Here is a 22,108-nt window from a genome sequence, read left to right on the forward strand (position 1 = left end):
GCACTGGGATTTGAGTGTGCTCTGCAGGTGGTTTGTCTGCAGGCTGAAAATTTCCAGTGGAAGAGATGCAACAATGAAGTGTCACATGTCCATTTGAGTGTTTTGCCTCTCTTACAGTAAAAAGCTTTCCAGAATAACAGCCTAAGGCTTCCAACCACTTCGGTTTTTCCCCAAGGGAAATCCTTTTTATCTGAAGCATAGGGAATCGTGGCTTCCAAAGTCACTTCCAGGCTCCTTAAAAGCTGTTCAGAATGTCTGTTTGCAAAATTATTCTTCTCTAAAAAAGCTATTTATTTTAGCTTGTTTTCATGGATTGTGTTTTTCAAACATCCTTCTTTTTACCTGCCACTTTGTAAATGGGCTTAAGGTTTCTGTGTCTGGCCTTACACTGAGCATCTTCTTTTCCTTCAGACCATTTCTCTGTTAATTTTCAATTTTTATGCTGTTCTCCAGAATGTTTGCAATTGCTCTTAAATTAATGTCATCTGCATATTTTATATTCATTCTATAACATTAACAAAAGCAGCAAACAGAACCAGGCTCTGCACTGACTTGAGTAAGGACATCACTTGTATCCCCCCGAATTAATAGAAAGCCATTTATAGTCCAGTCGCCCTGCAAGTGATTCATCAAGTTTTGCACCAGCTTTTTGCTTTTTTGACCACCATGTTTGCACAGCTCTTGTATTAAGATGATAGGAGTGACAGTAGAAAAATCTTTCCTAACTTCAGGACATACATATATGTTCCCTTTTAACTCCTACACTGTTTATCCTGTTAAAAAGGATATTATTTGGTTGGTTTGAGAAGAGCTTTTCTTCATCAATCATTTAACTCTCTAATGCATATTTTACATTCAAATGAAGGAATTGCATCTGCTCCTCTTCATTTGTGTTTTTCTTTCTTTCTGAAGAAATGTTGATACTAGACTTTGAACATGACTTCTTTCATACTTCTCTATTCCTACCTGGACAACATGTAGAAATTAAACACTGGGTGTGAAGTCATAAAAAGGAATGGGAAATACAGACTGTGAATACACAGCCCTCTTAGTTATCTGTATGTTTTTCAAGAATTCCAGTTGCTTCCTCCACTAACAAAGCTCCTTTCCTCCCTCCTTTCCTCCCTCCTTTCCTCCCTCCTTTCCTCCCTCCTTTCCTCCCTCCTTTCCTCCCTCCTTTCCTCCCTCCTTTCCTCCCTCCTTTCCTCCCTCCTTTCCTCCCTCCTTTCCTCCCTCCTTTCCTCCCTCCTTTCCTCCCTCCTTTCCTCCCTCCTTTCCTCCCTCCTTTCCTCCCTCCTTTCCTCCCTCTTTACCCTTCCCTCCTCTTTACCCTTCCCTCCTCTTTACCCTTCCCTCCTCTTTACCCTTCCCTCCTCTTTACCCTTCCCTCCTCTTTACCCTTCCCTCCTCTTTACCCTTCCCTCCTCTTTACCCTTCCCTCCTCTTTACCCTTCCCTCCTCTTTACCCTTCCCTCCTCTTTACCCTTCCCTCCTCTTTACCCTTCCCTCCTCTTTACCCTTCCCTCCTCTTTACCCTTCCCTCCTCTTTACCCTTCCCTCCTCTTTACCCTTCCCTCCTCTTTACCCTTCCCTCCTCTTTACCCTTCCCTCCTCTTTACCCTTCCCTCCTCTTTACCCTTCCCTCCTCTTTACCCTTCCCTTCTTCATACATTCAAGATGACATGACAGTGAAATACTTTATTTGAACAGATAGAGGTAGTTTTGCTACTTAAGTGCCAATATGCATTCCCAAAAATAGGATTTGCTATAGTTGTAATCCTCACAGTTTGGCAGAACAATCATAACAGTTCTGGCAGTAAAAGTAACGATCTTGCTTCTGTTGAAGTGATTGTCCATGCTGCTCATCTCTGCTAAGCAGTAACTCATTTGATGCAATTTCAGTCTGTCCTTTAGTCAAACATTAATCATCCATTAATACAGAGCCAGCAGAAGTGTTTGCAGTGTGCTTTGAGCTGCTGTGGTCCTGTTTATTCATGCAAACCAGAATGCAAACAGGAATGTGGAGTTCAGAAACAGCACGATTTTTATGATAACTGACACAGATACATGATTCTATTGTATTCAGCTTTTTTCTTCATAAAAGTACTTTTTTTCAGCTACAGTATTGAATACAGTAATACAAGATGCCCAAGGGCTGTGGTTTCTCAGTGTATGATCTAATTAATTTGTTATGGAGAACATGTTTCATGTGCTTGTAGGTGGAATCATTTCAGAAAGATGCAACGCAGGAACACATGTATTTTATGCCAGAACTTTTAAGCTTTTCCAGAAAAAAATGCATGTTTATCCATAAATGCATTTCACCCAAAAGTCTCAGTGCAAAGATGGAAGTTCTGTACTTTTTCCTTCTTACAGGTTAAATAGATCTCAGTGATGGAATAAAGACAACAGCTTGATACTTAATTTTTATTAAGACCATCTTTTAAGTTTCGTGGCTGTTTGCAGATACCTCTGTTTGCTGTCCAGTGTTTGTAAAAATATGGGATGTGTTACCAGTATGTTTTTCCATCATCATAGAATCCTCTCTAATCAAACTAAAATCCAGAGCCATCTTATAATTACTTGCTATTGGGAATCTCTGTGGGACTAATAGTCTGCTTTGCTTTTATTTCAGCTGTTTTGTTCCAAGAACCATTATTGTGCATTTTTCCCTTGTTTGTGTTGGCAGCCTGGGTATTGCTGTAGAATCGTGGCTTACAAAAATCTAAACAATTCTGTAATACTAACAGAGAAACAGATTTTTCATCTTGAATGGAAGGGTTATATGGGAAAGGTGGCACTTTGTGTGTAGATCAGATTTAAAAGTGTGCAGAGTACTTACCACTTTGGGTACCGCACGCATAGGAATTCCAGCAGTAAACTGGCCTGCAAGGGTTTTTTTGCAGTGTCACTGTAAGGGTTTTTTGGAGATTATAAGCTTATTCAGCAATGTTGGCTGCACTGAACATGTGGTAGCCAAATTGCAATTTTTGCAGACAAATTTTGGGGAAAAATTAAAAAGCCAGCTAACCATCCTAGGAAATACCCTTCATTTGTACAATAGGCACTAAGAATCTTTTTACAGTTATCCAAGAACTGTGTCTGTGTATTCCTTCTTGACAGAGCCTCCCATGGACCACTCTGATCTGGTTGCAGAGTTACTGAAAGAGTTATCAAACCATAATGAGAGAGTTGAGGAAAGAAAGGCTGCCCTGTACGAGCTCATGAAGTTAACTCAGGAAGAGGCTTTTGGTGTGTGGGATGAGCACTTCAAAACAATACTGCTTTTGCTGCTTGAAACACTTGGAGATAAAGAGGTAAGTTCAGATTAACCCAGTTAAGAGCAGTTAGAAAGCACAGAGCTCACTTACAGTGTCTTTGAAATTTGTATGAGTTGTAGAAAGGGCACAAATCCCCAATAGTGTTGAAAAACAGAAAAACTGGAAATACGAAACTGTCATGAAGTCTGAATGCTCTGATGGTGAAAAGGGCATCAGGAATACTTGCCTTCTCCAGTATTCCTATTTGTTGATTCTCCTTGGATGAAATGTTTTTCTGCTGGGATTCAAAGCTTGCCTGTTAACAGCCCCTCAAGGAATCTACAGTATCAAAACATCATGTGTGGCAAAGCATTTAAAAATACATTTCTAAAATACAGTAATGCTTATTGTGAAGAGACTGAGTTTGCAACTTAATTTCTGGGTAGCTTAGATAATTCAGACTAGTTTAGCAGTGTGTTTATGCCACCTGAATTCTCTGCAAAAAGAGAGATGGAGCAGATTTTTTTTTCTTGCTTTATTTGTTAACACTTGGTTCAGACTGTATGTATGTGCAGAGCATAATCTGATATTTTCCCATTATTAAAGACTTTTAGCAGCTGAACAAATGTTAAAGCCTATGTCTGGTTAAAGATACATAACTCATTTATCTTCATATTGAATCTTTAGCATGCAATTAGAGCCCTGGCACTGAAAGTTCTTAGAGAAATTCTAAGAAACCAGCCAGCAAGGTTTAAGAATTACGCAGAGCTCACAATCATGAAGACATTAGAAGCGCATAAGGATCCTCATAAGGAGGTTGGTAATCAGTTATTTCATTTGTTTAAGGTAAGGACAGATTATTACAAGATGAAACGGCTGTCCAGAAAATGTGAAATTAATCAGCTCTTACTGAGGAAATAATTTATTTAATAACAAACATGCAGATGTTACATATGTTTGATTTGGTTAACATGGGTATGCAATAAAAAAAAAACAACCCTGCAGTTTTAAAAGCTCTCAAATGGTTTTTATGAGCCCTAATAACAATTGCCTTGGCTGCCATCCAAGAGGACAGTGTAACCAACCAACAGGAGCTCTGTAACAAGCTTTTGGGTTTCATTAAGATTTATGGTGGAGAGATGAGACTGAACATTGACAAGGAATTGTCATCCCTTTAGATTTTCAGCCAGCTGGCTTTGAATGGTGTTAGGGGAAAACTCACAGGAGCCATCAAGGGGGGAATTGGACCAAGTAGTGAAGTCATTCGGGAGAGGGGTAGCTTGTAACCCTTGCTCAGAAGTATTTGTGATGCCTGTGTACACAGTAAAGGATAATGCATGTAGGTGTAAAAAACACAGATACAGTAACCAAGCCAGTATTCAGCAGCTGACATCTGTGTTACTGATGCTGGGGAAAGAATTCAAGTTTATTATTAAACGGGCACATCCTCCCCATGCAAGGGCACTTACTCTGTGGCACTTAACTGTGGAGTTTCAGGTTTTGTATCATCGTGATTCCTCCCATGGCAATGGCACTCACCTGATACTCATTTCTCTTTTCCTTGAATTGTCTTGATTTGTTTCATTTACTGTATTTTTTACAGTGTCATGTCCCTGTCTTTCTGTTGCTGTGCTTTTTTTCTCTCTCATGGTTTCTTGTGTTATGAGACACTAAAAGGCAGAAGAATGGGAAGAGACAGTTCTGGAGGGTACATCATTGGTGTCCAAACCCTCATTTTGTACAGTGGTTTCTGTACAGCAGGTACCACTGTAGCACTAATACTAAGATCAGATGGTAATTTTCTCTGTTGTGCCCATGAGCTTCTGTACCTGTTGGTTTCCTGCCTAATTATTCTTGTTCTGCATATTCTTCAGGATTAAAGTACTCTCTTGTCACAGTTTCTTTCAAAATTAGGGGAATAAAAACAGTTAGATTGACTTCTAGAAGTAGCAGTCTAGGCATATCATTAAACATGCTTTTGAAATGAATGTGCAAACATGTTTTATCCGTGATTACTGACCTAACAAGCAGTAACAAGTGACAACACAAGAAATTACAGGTTTACAAAGGTGATATTGGGAAGAGTTGTGTTTTTAAGAAATGATGCCCAGCAGTTGGAACCAGTGGGCTCTTCACATATTTCTATAATATTGTAGAGCTCTTGGTAGGAAATGTTTATGCTGATGACCATTATTGCCAGACAACAGACCACAGTGTAACAGTCTCTTACAAATTATGTCTTCTTCTCTCAATAGGTGGTGAGATCTGCTGAAGAAGCTGCTTCCATGCTGGCCACTTCCATTAGCCCAGATCAGTGCATCAAAGTTCTCTGTCCAATTATCCAAACTGCAGATTACCCCATTAATCTGGCTGCAATCAAAATGCAGACCAAAGTCATAGAAAGAGTATCTAAAGAAACCCTTACTCAGCTTTTACCAGAGATTGTGCCAGGTCTAATACAGGTAAGGAAAGAAGAAAAGAGAGGGGGCAAAAAAGAAGCAAACAACCAAAAAAGTCCTGAATACAATAAGAATTGCAAAAGGTTTTTAAAAGTAAAAACTTGGCTCTCATGAAGGATTTTATTTGGCAGTTGATGGCTGCCTTGACCCAAAATAACTTGGATAGTGGGAACAACCTCTTTGATTAGCAGGTAGCTAAATTATAACTGTGATTAGGACTCAAAGGAATTCTCAGTAGTATATGAAGTGCTGGTTATAGTTAAGTTTGGTAGATCCTTTTAGTTAGAAAATAATTTTTGTTGTTTGTACCTTTTTCAAAGTTAAATAATTCGGTCTGAAATCGTCCATGTTGTGTTTGTGTGTGATTGAAGGGTTTTATCACTTGGGGTTTGGAGTAGGCAAGAGGAAGGAAAGTTTAATAAACTGAGAAGAATAACAGATGTTTCTCTGTCTTTCTAAATAAATTACTTCCCACCTTATCAAGAGCCAAAATTACAATAATTTCCATCAGATGGATAAAGACTTTTTAGAGTTGACAGCTGCAGATACTTGTCATTCATGGGTGTGATTCAGTCATACATCTGTCTGCAGGAAGGAGAGGCAAGGAAGAGATGCTCTGAGAAGGGAGTGTGAGGGAGACAGCCAGGCATGGGATGCTAGCAAAGTGGCAAAAGAAACCAAAGTCATTAAAGAAAGAGATGAGTGTTAACTAAAGAATCTTCAGCTGTTAAGAGAGTAGTTCTTTCAGAATCAGAAAGGTCTGAACTCTGAGTGATCTTCTGCTTTAATTGAACATCTGTATGATCTGGAGCAGTTCTCTTAACATGCTTCCCTGTTGCATGACAGCAGCTCTGTTTTCAGTGTAACTTATGAACAGGATTGTGTGGGTTTTAAATTCAGCCTGGAAAATGATTATCAGTGGTGATTAATAAGCAGCCTGCTTTTTAACTGCATGCTCTGTATTGGCGTGTTTGTTATTTTTGTTGGAATGCTTCGTTGGGCTACACTAGCATTAATTTACTGTAGGCTTCAATGTATTTATGATAGTAAATAAGTAAATAGCTTTGTGAGGCTTTTAATCATTAACTGATAAGGTATTAATGTTAATTTTATTACTTTCCAGGGTTATGATAATTCGGAGAGCAGCGTTCGTAAGGCTTGTGTTTTCTGCCTCGTAGCCATTCATGCAGTAATTGGTGATGAACTAAAACCGCATCTCAGTCAACTCACTGGCAGTAAAGTAAGTAAGAGATACCATTTAAAGAAGTCTTGGTTCCTAATTGCATGTATACATTTGCATTTTGGTTGTCATTGCCAGAAAGTTTTGATAAATTATATACTTGAATGAGAACATCAGGGCTGCTGAAACCCTCTGAGGACTAACACAACTTCACCATAAAGTACAAAAAACTGAAAGCCCGTAGGTCTTCCTGCAAGTGTACAAACTTTAGCATTAAGATAATTACTAAGCTCTGTCTGTTAACTGCTTTTTAATTCATTTAGTTACTTGTATGCTGGTAGTGGGGATAAGGCTACACTCAGCACAGCTTTTCCTATAAGTGTTTCTTGGCTTGTTTCTCATGCAAGTTCAGATTGGAAAATAACGAGTGTAATATAGAGATGTTACATAGAGCAGTTTTATTTATCCTTCCTCCTTGTTCTTTTGCTTTCATTGGTCCTTTCAGTACCTCTCATTTGAAATAATAGTAATCAGTCTGTGGTTCTTTTTGTTTCAGGATATTTATAATTTTACTGACATCTCTTAAATGCAGGTTTTTTGCATGTAAACTGTTAATCCTGAATGTCTTTGTTCTTGGGAATAAGGAGGACAATTAATTTTATATATCTGTGAAGACAGTTCTATCTTAAAAATACTCTCTGGCAATGATTGTATTTAAAGTGATTCTAGGCAATATTGGAAGTTTTAGTAAGTACCAGCATCATTAACTCTGACTAGAGTCTTAACTTTAAAAACAACAAAACACCGTATTTAGAACAGCATTGTCATTTGAGGAAAATATTCCATCTATCTTAATCTGTCTTAGATCATACTCTTCTTTGCATCACTTGACAAGTTTTGCTTGTGTTGGATGTTTTCATTGTCAATTATGTTTCTAATAAAAAGGATTGATGTCCCCTTTGTTGTACCATTCCTGTAGTCACTCTGTACAGTTTGCAAATCCTAACCAAAGTGTATTTTAAAATCTGCAGATGAAATTACTGAACCTTTACATCAAACGTGCACAAACAGGCTCTGGAGCAGGGGACACAGCAGCAGATCTGTCTGGACAAAGCTAATGAAGCTGACAAGAGTTTCCCAGGTCTCCTAAAGCAAGGGCAAGGCCCTCATCGGTGAAAGGAAAATCCTTACATACAACTTCTGGAACTTTTTTCTTGGTTTTTTTCCCCCTTTTGTTATTATTTTTTTGTTTGGGATTTTGGTTTTTTTTTTCTTTAACCAATGGCTGTCCTCAGCCTGCATGTGACTGTTGCAATAGAATTATTCCAAATCCAAGGAAAAACAGTATTAACATCAGTTGATCGAAGCAGAATAAAATTTTAAAATAATCTTATCCATCAGTTACCCTGTTCATAATCCTCTGTGTCTTCCCATTAACTTTTGCCAGTGTTACTGTATTAAAAAAAAGGTATTTTTTTTAATGCTAATTAAAAAGGTATGCTTTAAGCTTCAGAAGTTAAAATAGAAGTTCTGTTGCTTTTATTCAGCTGCAGGTAACATTACTTTTTTATTGCTGTTTTGTTTGAGTATCATGTCCTTCACTAGAAACAAGAAGTGATGTGAAACAAGGCTGAACTAGTCTGAACTGCAGTGAGACTCGTTCACTGTGCTGGTGGTTCATCTTATTTACAGTTTGTTTGGGATATTCTGGAGATTAAGAAATATGCCTATAAAAAGAAAGCTGGATCAATCCAGTCCTGTACAAGTGATCCTGTTCATTGGTTGTATGTTTGTTGCATAAATAAGAATTCCGTGTGTGCAGCAGAGGACTGGCTCAGCCAGTAGCTCTCAGTGTGGCAGAGAGCCCTGCCAGGGTGGCAGTGCCGACCTGGGGGCAGAGTGGCGTCTGCTGGCGAGCAGCAGAGTCCATGGGCACTTGATGGACGTGAACCATCCTTGTCACCTTTCGTTCTTCAAGCAGGATGCTTCAGAATGGAGTGCTCTGCCCAAGCATGCTCAGTATGTATTTATCTTTATCACTAGAATGTTTTCCTCTCAACCTAATTGCTGGAACAAGTAGTCTTGTATTGTAACTCACATGGGATTTTATGACAACAGTGCAGAAAACTATTTATTCCTTGCCTTCCTGAAAGCACCGAGATTTTCTGCACTGAGTTTAAATGGGGGGAGGGGGGAATAGTCACAAATGCTATGGATCTTGCCACCTTTTAATTTAAAGAAGAATATATATTTTGGATGAGTAGGAAAAGCTGCACCAAATTATTTGCATGGTTTTCTTGAATAGCATCCTCAAGACCCATCTGGATTAAGGTGTGGAAATGTTTCAAGGGTTTGTTTTTCCATTTTTGAAAAAGAGTTAGTATATTGTGAATAATGGTTCTTTGTATTTATGAAGTTGATAATGGAGAGAGAACAAAGATAAGTGACTGTGTCCCTAAATGTTGTCTTTTTCTTTTTTCTATTTTTTTTATTTGTTTTGTTATAAGCAGCAAGCTAATTAACTGAGAAATGGGATGAAACAGTGCCCTTCCCAGGAATGGTGGAACTTTCTTTTCCTGACTTTTTTTTCCCTTTGACTGTGATGTTGTCTGGTTGTAGGGAGTGTATCCTGATAAGAGAGAAAATAGTGGTGCCAAGGATGATGATCTATGCTAGGCTAAAATTCTCTCTACCTCTTCAGGGTGACTAATTTTTGACTGAGCTGCTGCATATAGCACCCAGTAGAAGAACTATCTACAGAAAAAATTCTTCTTTATTTTTTTTTTCCAAATTATCACTTAATGTGTGTTCAGAATTCTATTCTTCAACATTGCAGCCAAATATCATGAGAAACTACTTACACACTTTACTTGCTAGGAACCCTGAAAAACAAAACTGAGTAAAAAATTAAGTCAGATGCTTGTAGTGACATGAAAGGTTGTTTTTACTTTAGTTTGAAGTGAATGCAATAGAAAGAGCTAAGATGTGGTTATTAAAGAAGCAACGCCATTGCAGAGATTTATTTGGAGGAAAAGTTGTAGAAATATATGTAAAGATTAAAACCAAGCCTGTCATAACTCATCACTAGCCCTTTTTAGCAGCTACATCAAGAAAATAGTATCTCCTCTTTCTTTCCTTTGTTACGTGTAACATCCTTGTTGTTTTCTACTGTTCAATTACATTGTGTATTTATAGTTCTATGCTTACCATTGTGCATATACTGGCAATAAAATGTACATAACATTACTTAAAAAATTAGCAATGTATACATTCTGGTTTTCTGCTTTATTTGATCACAAGCTATAAGAGAAATTATAAATGTGATTGATACAACATTGGTTTAAAAAAAAATTATCTTCATGTTTTGTGTGTCCAAATGATGTTTCTTGATACACTCTTGTTTCTAAATCGGACTTGGCATTTGAGAACATGCTGTGAATATAGGTGTGCTAGACAAATTTTTTTTTCAAATTGAATATTCTTTTTGAGCACAGTGTCCTTCATCTGGGCAGGTTTCTGGTTTATTATTTCATTTACTTGTACATTATGCATCATTTGCATTTTATTTTTTTAATATTTAAAAATATTTTTCAGTCTGCAATCTTGTGGCTTTTACATTTTGATTATACAGAAGGTCACTTAAAAAAAATTGCATAAATTCTAAGCTTAATAGTCCTGTATTTTCTATAGGTAATATTTATTTTCAGAGTATCATTGCGAGATGACTGTTATTTGTCATCTTTTTGAAGATGCTGTTTCATACTGAAAATATAAGTTATTGAAACATACAGTATATATTCTGGATTTTTTTTATGCGTAAACAAAAGTTGCTAAGAAAGAAATGGTTTTTATCCCCTGTATGACTGAAAAATTTTGCTCCAGGTAGGGGGCAGGGAGTTTGTTCATCAGCTTTGCTTTTAAGCCATTTTCAAATGTTTTAAGTGAAGATACCCCATGTATTAAAAATCAGAATGCAATATATTTAAATTAATATTTTACTTATGGTATGACTAACTCTGTTTCCAACAAAGATGGGATTACTATCTTTGTAAACAGGTAGAATCTATTTACATTACGTGAAGCCATCAGAATGTAAGAGTTTGGAAACAAAATTATTTCCACAGCAATCAGTTAACCTGACTCACTGCATTGCTTTTTGCCTTCATTTCCTTTATTACAAACAGACATTAGCTCAGTTAAATTCAAGCAATGATTAGTCATGCCTTATGTTCCTGCTGGAGGTGGTTTCTCTAATGGATTAGCATAAAGATCTCAGAAAAACTAGGAGGTTTTAAGTTGCTGTTCTTCCAGGAAGGGTTTCTCTGTGTTCTTGCTAATACCCTGTGAAGACAGGTCATTGCAGTCATTTGAATGCTGACATGTGATCCTTAAAGGTTGAGTTTGGGCTTAAAACGAGAAGGAGGAGAAGGAAAGCTGCATGCAGAATCAGGATAAGAAATGCATATCTTGGATGTCTCAGCCTTGGATGTCATTTGCTTTGAAGAATTTCGAGTAACACATTATGTTCAGCTGAAGCAAGGAAGTTGGGATAATAAATGTAAATTGAAAGGAGAGCTGATCATGTAAATTTTCCTGAGTTGGCTTGCTTGTTTGTTTTTGAAGATAAAGGTTGGAACAGATTGAGTTGTGTATTATTATTTGCGGTCTGGAGTCCCAGAGCTAAAAGAACAAACATTTGTATCCTATAACACTTACATATTCTTAGTAGCTTCTGTGAATGCTTAAACACAAGTAAATCCACAGCATACCCATGTGAAAATTCTGTTGAGAATGCAGGTCCAAACTGCTCACAGTTTTCATTTTCAGCAGAGGAATTCATGTTCTGTTTATGATATTGTCCCTTTGCAAACAATCGTGGAAGAGAAAATAATCTTGAGGAATCAATATGTTGAATTACACTACAGTTACTCCCTGTAGTAGCTGATGAGATGGTTCTGCTGGCTGGGGTGACTTCCACTGTGTCAGGCTGGGACTCAGCAAACAGAGAGAACACAATAAAAATAATTAGGATGAGGACAAATAGGCAATTTGGGAACTGGAGGGTTATCTGGAGAACAAAACCTGCTGTTTTCTCCCAGTTAAAACAGTAAAGAGATTTGCAGTTCCAGTCTGCTTCCAGGTAAGGTGAAAGTCAATAATCATCCTACAATCACTAGAGAAAACATCTTAAATTTTTCTCCCTACATGTTGTAATGAGGTTTTCCAGCTCATTAAAAGCACAAACTTTAAAGATTTGCTTTGTAATTTATATATATTCTTGTCCTTTTTCATTATAACAAGGAAGATTTTTCAGTGATATGGAGACTTTGAGAAACTGTTTAATTGTGCTAGTCAGGCAAGTGAAAAAATCAATGTCATCTGCTGTTTTTCTATATCTTTGTATGCTTAAGTATGTTTTAAGACCTCAGGGTTTCAAGCTGTGCAGCTTGGATTGTCCCAGCTAAAGAAGTGTCTTCATTTGCTGGTAGGATTTTATATGACAATATAATATTTGACAATAATATTTGATAAGTGTATTTATTAAGAAGTTCCCTACGGATGGGATGAAATCAAAACACTGCAAATTGCTGTTGAACAGTAATTCTTGAAAACTTGAAAAATGGTGGTTTGAATGGTTTCTGTCAAATATAAAAATTCTGTAACTCTTGATGTGTTATTGGTAAGTATAAGGGATCCTAGTGGGGATATTTTGAGGAAGTAAGATTGAAAAAAGTTACAGATAGTGAAACATGGAAAATATTTCTTCAGTGGAAAAAGGAACATACTTGCATGTAACTGTTAGATATCCAGTTACATGGACATCAGACAAGAGGTAGAAAGGTGACTAAACTTGGTCTTGGACATCTTTACAAGTTGTTTTTCAATGTCCTTTCTTTCCTAAATCATGACACTGTCCATCAGTGCTCATCTTTGGACCTCCACAGACTCATAGCACAGTCGGTGCTGGAGATGGTTCTCTTAACTGTGTCAGGCTTAGTGCCTGTCTATCCGAGGAAGATCTACAGCACTAAAAACAAGCATGTAGATTTAAGTTATGCAGTAGACAATCTCAAAAGTCAGCTAGACTGGTTTAGGTATTCCCTCACCATCTCTTCGTCTCTGCCCATGGCAGAGCCAACAGTGGGAGCTCCCCGTCTATTCCAGACAAATCAGATTGGGGAACCATCAGACTGGGCCTCCAGCAGCACCCCAGGCTCACAAACTTCTGCCAGAGGTGCTGGTGAAATGAATGAACATCTGCCTGGGGCTTTTGAGGGTCTGCCTGTATTGTGGGAGGAAGGAGGGAAACAAAAAAACCCCAACTATTTCTTAGCCCAGTTTGTTTAGCCTGAGCAGATGTAGCTCATGTCAAAATAGCAGGGAGGACGAGGAAACTTGGTTTCAGCTGGGATAATCAGCTGAAGTGCAAGCCTGTAGGGGAACCGGGTGTGTGTTTCATTTAAAACTGCTGATTAGCATGTTTTAAAATGCTCAATCTATATACTAGTCTGAAGTAATACAATTGAAATGTAAAGGTAATGGTAGGCAACTGCAAAAAGCCTTTAATCTGGAAAAATAGTAATTTCTAGCCTGTTACTTTGTGTGTCCTTTCAGCACAAGGTAAACTGATGCAGATAAAACACTTTTACACCATAGTAAATGCCATTATAGATGGCTGTATCTTAGGTAGAGAATTTCTGAGCTGTTTGATACAGGTTTTGATCTTTCAGATTACAGCTGTGGCCATGTTGGGCAACTGATCAATTGATCTGTTTTACCAGGGCAAAATTTATCTGCTTTCCCTAAGGAGTTTTCATGCGTTACTATTTATATAGCCTGTATAAGAGGGGAAATCTAAATTGGTTTAGATCTTAATCTGATGGTTCAGAAATTGTCAGCTTCAACTTTCTAAAAGCTTACTTGAAGTAAGAGCAGGCGTATCATCAGGGGCTGCCTTTTCTCAGAAGTCTATTAATGCTTCTGGAGCCATATAAGAAGATTTTTGCCCTGTTACAAAGTGGAAAACACAAGAGTTGTTAGAAAATAGAAGGAGGAAGGGCATGTGGTGATATACTTAATCTAAACCCCTCAAAGTTGCAGCTATTTTTCTTAAAAACCTTAAAACCGCCTGTGTGGTTTATAATGTTTTTAGGAAGGGGATTTTCTTGGAATGCACAGCATGTCACTTTCTGCAATGGGAATTGAGGGAAATACTGATGTAGGAGGAGTTTGCTACAAAGCCAAGACATCCCAATGCCAGAAAATGTTAGACCTGGCAGGGTACCAAAGCTGCCTCAGAGCCTCAGGTGAAAGGGGCTCAGTCCATTAGGAATGAGAAGGAACTGAGCACTCTTTTCTGTGTCACAACATGCAGGGAGCCTGTATGGCTGCAGCAGCCTGGGAGTCCAAATACTGATTTTTAGGCTACCAAGTACATGCACAGAAAGCACAAAATACTGGAAAAACAACTACTTGAACTTGTTCACCTCTCCAGACTTCTGAGTTGTCTAAAAAAACCAGACTCCACCCTTTGCCACAGCCATAAAAACCTGGTAAGTTTTGATTTGGGTATGATGTGATAAATCAAAATTTTCCCTGGTCACTGATGCTGTCTAAATCTGTGCCTACAAATGATCTCCATATAATGGGTTTCTATGTAGGCAGCAAAAAACCCAAGATGACAAAGGTAATACTTTCCATGCTCCATCTTGTAAGATGTTAAGTCAGTTGGACATTTATCCCTAGTTCATACCTCAGTACCTTACTGCATCCTGAGATTGGGAAGGAGGCAGTGTGAGGAAAATGACTATGGAGGAATAAACTACAGACCAGGAACACCCTGCAATGGAGACTAAAAGGGAATAGACCCCATGAGGAAAGGAGTGCACTCTGCCTTCTTCAGGAAAAGCCAAGCCTGTGGGTTTAATAATCTGACACTTGAGCATTGGAAGCAATCCATATTCCACCTCTACATAAAAAGTTACTTCTTTGAGTGCCTCCTATGCAGGAGACACTGAAGCAAGTCCAAGCACAGGGTTTGCTATTTATCTGTTTCGTCAAAGTGATCAGAAGGTGCTATTGGAGCATTTGGTGTGCTCAGCACTGTTATTCATAAAGCAGAGTGCCATTCTGGTCACACACCCTGTGATGTCTTGCCTTGTCCCTGTGCTGTCAGTGTCCCAGGATTTCTGCTGGAATTTAGGAGGTCTCCTAAAAATGTCTTGGTGTTTCAATTCCCCTCTCTTTGTTGACAGGCCTTTTGCTTTTCTGTATCACAAAGGAAGGACTGGTAAATGAGCAGTCTTTGCAGTTCAGCAGGTCCAGATTACAATGTCTAAAACCATCCAGCAATCCCGATTAAAAGTGTCAGGTGGACATGGAGAACATGCAAGTGTTGCTGCTTTTCCTTCACTGCACTACAGACAGTGCATTGCTGTTCACAGGCTTTGTCAGCAGCGACCACATACTTCCTTCTGCCACCCTCAGAGGACCAAACATAGGAAAAAAACTGGGCTGGGTCATCTCTTAACATGCCAGGAAATATATGGAGAACTGCAAGTCAGTGCAGCGATAGAATGGAATAACATGCAGAGGTTGTTCTTGTGCTCGTTACCTGTCATTGGTGAAGTTCACTGTGGTAGCAGTGAATACAGTCCCACTAACAGGGAGAGAGGGAAAGGTTGTGTATTCCAAGGCAGAAAGAGGGGCTTTGAAATGGTGTGTCAGCACCTCTCACATAGATTTTTGATGGATTCACAGTCCATGCAAGCAGTAAATGTCATCTAGACATGGGTACCACACTGTTGTGGGGTGGTCTAGGTGAGCAGGGTCACCCTGTCTGGTTTGGTGGCTGTTTCCATTCCAAAGCTACCCTGCACTGGGCAGCAACTGTGAACACAACCAAAAAGAGTCCAAAGACTAAATAGGATGTAACAAAATAACAATACTTTATAATCTGTTTTGGGAATGAAGTATGTAGGGAGTGCTTCTGCATTTCTTTTGATTTTAAACTGACCTATAACTACCTGAAGGGAAGTTCTGGCCAGGTGGGGGTTGGTCTCTTCTCCCAGGCACTCAGCAATAGGACAAGGGGGCACGGGCTCAAGCTCTGCCAGAGGAAATTGAAGTTGGAGAGCAGAAAAATATCCTTTCCAGAGAGAGTAATCAGGCATTGGAATGGGCTGCCCAGAGAGAGGGGGTGGATTCCCCATCCCTGGAGGTTTTTAAGGTGAGCTTGGCCGTGGCACTGAGTGCCATGATCTGGTAAAGTGACTGGAGTTGGACCAAGGGTTGGACTTGATGATCTTGGAGGTCTTTTCCACCCCAATCGATTCTATGATTCTATTCTATGATTCTATGACCTAGTCTTTTAAGCACAACTAAAAATCATCACTGGACAGCAAAAAATTCCTTTAAGTAAAATTTTCAGAATATATCCTGAATTGACAGTGTCTTATGTTGTACCTGACTGAGTTTTTTTCCATGTGTTTGTAGAACAATTTTTACTTGTTCAAAGCAAAGAACAAAGATTACATTCTGTTTATATACCACTATTTGAGGTCGTTTGTTGTACTTGTCAGAAGGGCAATCAGAAAAATTATATGAGGAGTCTGATCACTATAAAGAAGATTAGCAAGTTGAATGATGCCTTAGGAGACTTCATAGTTTTGGATGTGGCTCATGGAAAAAAAAATCCAATATAGTTTTCAGGCACCATATGCCCCAGTACTTAACTTCAGTGCAGATCCACCCAGTAGGCAAAATATGAACCACCCCACCTTAAATTTCAGGTTGGACTTTGCATGCCATACACAAGCCTTAGAGCAAGAAATGTTTTAAATAAATAATGTCTTGTTGTTTGTGTATACAGTGCTCCTTTGCTGAGATCTCTGTGCTTATTGGGTAGTTCATAAAGCAAGAAAAAAAAGTAGCTCCTTAACAATAAACAGTACAAGGTAAAAAACTCACCTTATTTGTCCCCAAACTTGAAGAACCGTGTAACCACATACCTTTATGTCTAGAGGTTAGTCAAGGGCAGCAGGTGTGGGTGTGGGGAATATACAGTGTTTCACAAGGCAAAATACCAGGATTAAATATCACCTGGGAGGTTTATCCTAATTTAAAAAACTAAGTTCTACTATACTTGAAGTTTTATCCATATACCATTTACAACAAAGGTCAGTCAAAACCCAAGACTGAAGAGGAGAAAGAAAAGAAACACTGAATTTCTTTTTTTTTTTAGGATTTTTTTTTTTTAGTATTTCATTTTAGTTTGAATAATAACATGTTCTGTCTACTGTTTGCCATGCAAGGAACTCAAAGCAGCCATGAGTGATAAGCATCTTGTCAACCCTTGGAGGAAGAGAAAGACAGGAAAAATTTCTTCTTTTACAGTTCCTTTGCATGGAAGTCTGTGAGTTTTGGTTAAGCTTTGCTTCTCTTACTCCATCAGGAACAGCAGTTGCTGTCAATAGGATGGTTTGCAGGGACAGCTTTAGTGGTCACGGTCTCTCCAGTAGGAAATGGTTTGCATAATGGTTTGTAACACAGACCTTGGAGCCTCTGCCTTTTATAAAAAGCAGGTTCTTAGAGATCAGAACAGACACCATCATTTCATCCTCCCCTTCTAATAAACATCTCCACGAGGCAGTAGTTTTTTGGATGGTATCGATTACTTGTTTGTCCGCATAAGTGGAGTATTTGAAAAACCAAATGGAATTAAGAGACTGGGCACATCTGCTGTGCTGCTCCTGTATTTTGTTATGGCCTCCTACTGTGGTTGGCAGTGCCAGCTCTTGGCACCTGGGCAAGCTGATGGCAGAGCACTGAAATCAGAGAATTAAAGCACTGAGGCCTCACAACTCTCACTCACTGCCCACACTCAAAACACAAAGGTTGAACCCAGACCAGTGGCTGAATCTGCCTGTGCCCCCCTGGGTGGTGATTTTCAATCAGAGCAAGTTGTCTTGTCTTGATGTAGGAACAAATCTACAACTCAGATATGTTTGTGTTACTCCAAAATATCAAAATGCATTCTGAGAGGGCTGCTAACAAAGTGCTGCTCAAGATGAAAAACAGAAGTGTCAATGGCTTTTGCTCCCAAGTTCTACCTGAACTTCTCAAAAAAAAAAAAAAAAGAGTGATTAAAATTGCAGTGTTTCCATTTGCAGTTTGACAAACCAGTATCTGTCCAAAGCAACAGAGTACTGTGGGAGGTGGGTGAAGAAGTGCCAGGTGATGTAAAGCCACGTGAGCTGTGTGGGATGGACATAGAGAGGTGGGAGCCATTCTTGGGTGGACACTGAAAGCTCTTCAAGTGAAGGGGAATCTGTGGTATTACTCTTTCCATTTAATAGAAATACAAGTCGCAGAAGAAAACAGACGCCTGATCTCTCTGTGGGAAGCTCATGTCAACCCCAAGGGAAGACTGTGAAAGTGGTTTGTGAGGTGTGTGGTCCTTTCCACAAAAATAATCAGTGCAAAGGGAAAAGAGTCTTCCACATACAGCATGCTGTACATTTAACTCCTTTGCCTAAATCTAGGACTGACAGAGTGATTTTATTTTCTGATTTGTCAGTAAATGCAGCAAATCCAATAGCAGGATACAAACTCTTTTTCTACAGTCACTGAAATAAAAAATTATTAAGAAAATACACCAGTGGTTACTGGGACACATGCAGCTCTTTACACTGCTAGGAGGATGCTTATTATAAGTATGCATATAGACACTTAAGTGGAAGAACTAACCTTGAAAAGACTCACTGAGCTCTCACTCTTCTGAAGCAAAGATCAACTTGTGTACATGAGTGGATATGTGTTATAACAACCCTCCTTGAGGTACCTACATGCTCCTTGGAAGAGAATAATCTCTTAGAATCACTAAGGCAGTAGTCCCAATTCTTGTCTGCTTTTGTGGACAGCACCACATATAATGTTTATTTGAAGTTCTTTTGACTGCTGCATATTACTATTAGTCTAATATGATTTAATTCCTTTTTGTTTCCCAGAACCTTGCTCTTTGATGTTCTGATTTTCATAGCCTGGGCGTTGCCACAATATTGTAATACCTTTTAAAAGTATCTTTTTGGAGAATGAACTGGTATTTAAAAAATTAAAATAACAAAGCCACCAGTGAACTGCAGTAGTCCTTGTATTTGTCAGCAGTCCTTCCTATTTCAAGCCGAATGAGTGCCCTCTGCAGGTAACTATTTTCAGATGAGGACTTTGGATGTGAGGCCCCTTATATTTCTGAGTGTCAAGGTCTTTGCAGGATTGACCAGTGCTATTTTGTGTGTTTGAAAATTGATACTGCAATCCCGGCTGCAAAAACCAGCAAACAAATGGCACTGAGATATACATGTGCCAAGAGGCTGGTTTGCATCTGAAAATGTTGGGTTTTTCCTGCAATTGGACAGTGTTTTCACTGTTGATTTTTTTTAATTCATTTTTCATGGCAAGAAGGTAGATATAAAATTGTATGCTGTAATAGTGTGCCACTTGAACTGAATGTACAGGCAAAAAGGATACAGTTTAAATGCTGCTGAGAAAGCATCTTGCTCACCTGAAGGATCATTTTGTGTTCCACCTTTTTTCTCTCTGCAGTCAGTTGTGCCTGTGTGGGTTATATAGTGTTCAAGTTCTCTGAGTGGGCTGTGAGGGAGTTCTGTGCCTCTCTGAGGCAGAAGTGCTATGAAGATGCTCTGCCTCCTGAGCAAACTCTGTCACAGTTTGCTCAGTGACACTCAGTGTGGAGGGAGGGGAGCAGAGAAATGGGGCTGGTGGTGAGGTCTGAGCTGCACTTGGTGTCACACTGGACAGTACTGAGGCCTTGCAGAGCTGCAAGTTTGAGAGCAACAGGGTATGTGGTGACCAGCCAAGGCATCAGCTGCTGCCTCCTCCGGAGAGAGGGACGCCAGCAAACCTGCTGGCAGCAGCTAAACATAAAGGACTGAGAGGAACCCAAATGCAACTTTAATCTGAATGAATGTATTTGTTTTCTTTTCTCTCTCCTACCACTGCAGCGACCATCTCCTGGCTGAGCACAACCCTTCCTCTCATCCCAAAATGCTCTTCTGGCACAGCCAGCCTGAACATTATCACCATCACCAGTATCCCACCACCAACAACAGCTACCTGCGGTAAGAGAAGAATGGGGGTGATTTTAAGTCTTAGTGATAACAATTATAATGCTATAACATACAAGAATGCAGACTTTATAGGCTTTGCTAATTCACAAGTTCAAGCATTGAAATAGACCCATTGATATGAAAATAATTTTAGCAGTGCAGTCAACATAGTGGAGATTTACTTTGCTACAGCTCTGCTGTTTTCACAAGCCATGACTCGGTATGTGTGTGCTACTAACAGTGATAGGAATGTTTTACTGTTCAATATGATACCTACGGATGTGTTATTTTTTGTTTCTTTTTGGGATTACACTTGCAGCCTGTAGATAAAACCTGTTTATATGAAGTAATAGACTTAGAAATACCTTGATGTTTCACATCTGCTTTGGTTATTTCCTGGAGCTCAACTGGTCTGCAGGACCAGGACTATGGGCTGCTTGCCATATCAGTCCAGGCACACTGCCTGAATGCTTTGCATTGAAATTCTGGTGCAATATACAGCTTATTGCATCACCATATTCCTGTGAGCTATGATCCTCCTTTACCTCTTCATGACTACAATATTATTTGTGTACAGTATTCAAATTTTCCTTATAATTAAAACTTATTATGCTTTGACAAGAGCCAGGCTCATAGATTCCTGATAATCTTGATGTTAACTCAGTTTCAACTTATAGCATGGTTTGCTCCTTGTATTAAACTTTAGCTTATTACTTTTTGGCTAAATATAATGTTCACAAACATGACAGTGTTTAATCATTTATCTTGACATGGCTCTTTCTATGTTGTCAGTCTCACACTTACTGCTGCATCACAGCATTACTTCTGCTCTTGTAAAGTTGTTGAGTGGCATGTTTATATTAGAAATGTGTTAAGTTTTAGATTTTAAAACAAACAAACAAAACTCAAAGGAATTGAGGCTGTATTTGGGTTCCAAAGTGTGAAACTAATGACACTGCAGTGGATTTTATAAACTCAATCCATCTCAGTGCAAAGGTCAGAGTGAGTTGAAATTTTGGCAGGCTAACCCAAATACATAGCAAACATCACACTGTTCCTGTTGACTCAAGCAATAAACCAGAAATGAAGGACAAGTGCTCCATTCCCTGATGCAATCCTGTTTACAAGTGACACACATAGTTCCCAGTGCAAAAGGAACCAAACCCCAAGGCAAAGAGGGTGTTCACCCACAACTCCAGCCCTCCCTTCTTTGGCCTCTGTTCAGCCTCAGGGAGGTGTGTCCTTTCCTAGAATCACAGAGTCATAGAATGGATTGGGTTGGAAAAGACCTCCAAGATCATCAAGTCCAACCCTTGGTCCAACTCCAGTCCCTTTACCAGATCGTGGCACTCAGTGCCACAGCCAATCTCAGGTTAAAAACCTCCAGGGATGGGGAATCCACCCCCTCTCTGGGCAGCCCATTCCAATGCCTGAGCACTCTCTCTGGAAAGAATTTTTTTCTGATCTCCAACTTCAAATTCCCCTGGCAGAGCTTGAGCCCGCGCCCCCTTGTCCTATTGCTGAGTGCCTGGGAGAAGAGACCAACCCTCACCTGGCCAGAACTTCCCTTCAGGCAGTTCTAGACAGTGCTGAGGTCACCTCTGAGCCTCCTCTTCTCCAGGCTTTTCTTAGGGCCTTGCTCTCTCTTAAAGCCCATTTTCACCATGTCCTTGTCTCTCTTCATCACTTTTGTTTTCCCACCCTTATTGGAAAATATGCCAAATTTGAGTCCCTCTGAAGTTTCTCTTCCCAGGCACTTTTGAGCACCTGCCTTTAGGTTTGGAGGCAGCTGCATCTGTGTTTTGGTACTGAAACACAGCACAGGGGGGACACTTTCATCAGTTGAGGGCTGTGTACAGGACCTTATGAGATTGCCCCTTGAGGCTGATGGCTTTGAGCAGGAAGAACACAAACCAGTTCAGGCACGAGGCTTCAGTCTGGCCATAACCATCGTGTTACTTGGCTGGGCAGGGTCAGCCCTGGTCAGTACCGGGTGCTGTGACAGTCCCAAGGACTTCACTGTCACTGTCCAAGCTTGCTCGGCCGTGGCAGATGAACCTCAGGACTTAAATGGTGGGGCCA

General features: G+C 39.5%; 2 protein-coding genes across 53 annotated transcripts in view; both read left to right on the forward strand.

Moving 5' to 3' along the window:
• CLASP2 (cytoplasmic linker associated protein 2) overlaps nt 1-11,539 on the forward strand; it is a 156,441-nt gene extending 144,902 nt beyond the window's left edge. For all 50 annotated transcript variants that reach the window (XM_071561468.1, XM_071561473.1, XM_071561469.1 and 47 more), the window contains 5 exons: nt 3,124-3,317; nt 3,948-4,076; nt 5,516-5,722; nt 6,843-6,959; nt 7,931-11,539. In XM_071561468.1, coding sequence (XP_071417569.1) covers nt 3,124-3,317; nt 3,948-4,076; nt 5,516-5,722; nt 6,843-6,959; nt 7,931-8,017 — 734 coding nt within the window. In that variant the 3' untranslated portion in view covers nt 8,018-11,539. The remainder of the gene's footprint in view (nt 1-3,123; nt 3,318-3,947; nt 4,077-5,515; nt 5,723-6,842; nt 6,960-7,930) is intronic.
• The window catches only part of UBP1 (upstream binding protein 1), a 52,371-nt gene continuing 39,095 nt past the window's right edge, over nt 8,833-22,108 (forward strand). For all 3 annotated transcript variants that reach the window (XM_071561525.1, XM_071561526.1, XM_071561528.1), the window contains exons 1-2: nt 8,833-8,918; nt 19,922-20,038. In XM_071561525.1, coding sequence (XP_071417626.1) covers nt 8,839-8,918; nt 19,922-20,038 — 197 coding nt within the window. In that variant the 5' untranslated portion in view covers nt 8,833-8,838. The remainder of the gene's footprint in view (nt 8,919-19,921; nt 20,039-22,108) is intronic.

The sequence above is a fragment of the Pithys albifrons genome, chromosome 7 (assembly GCF_047495875.1).
Source record: "Pithys albifrons albifrons isolate INPA30051 chromosome 7, PitAlb_v1, whole genome shotgun sequence".
Taxonomy (NCBI): Eukaryota; Metazoa; Chordata; class Aves; order Passeriformes; family Thamnophilidae; genus Pithys; species Pithys albifrons.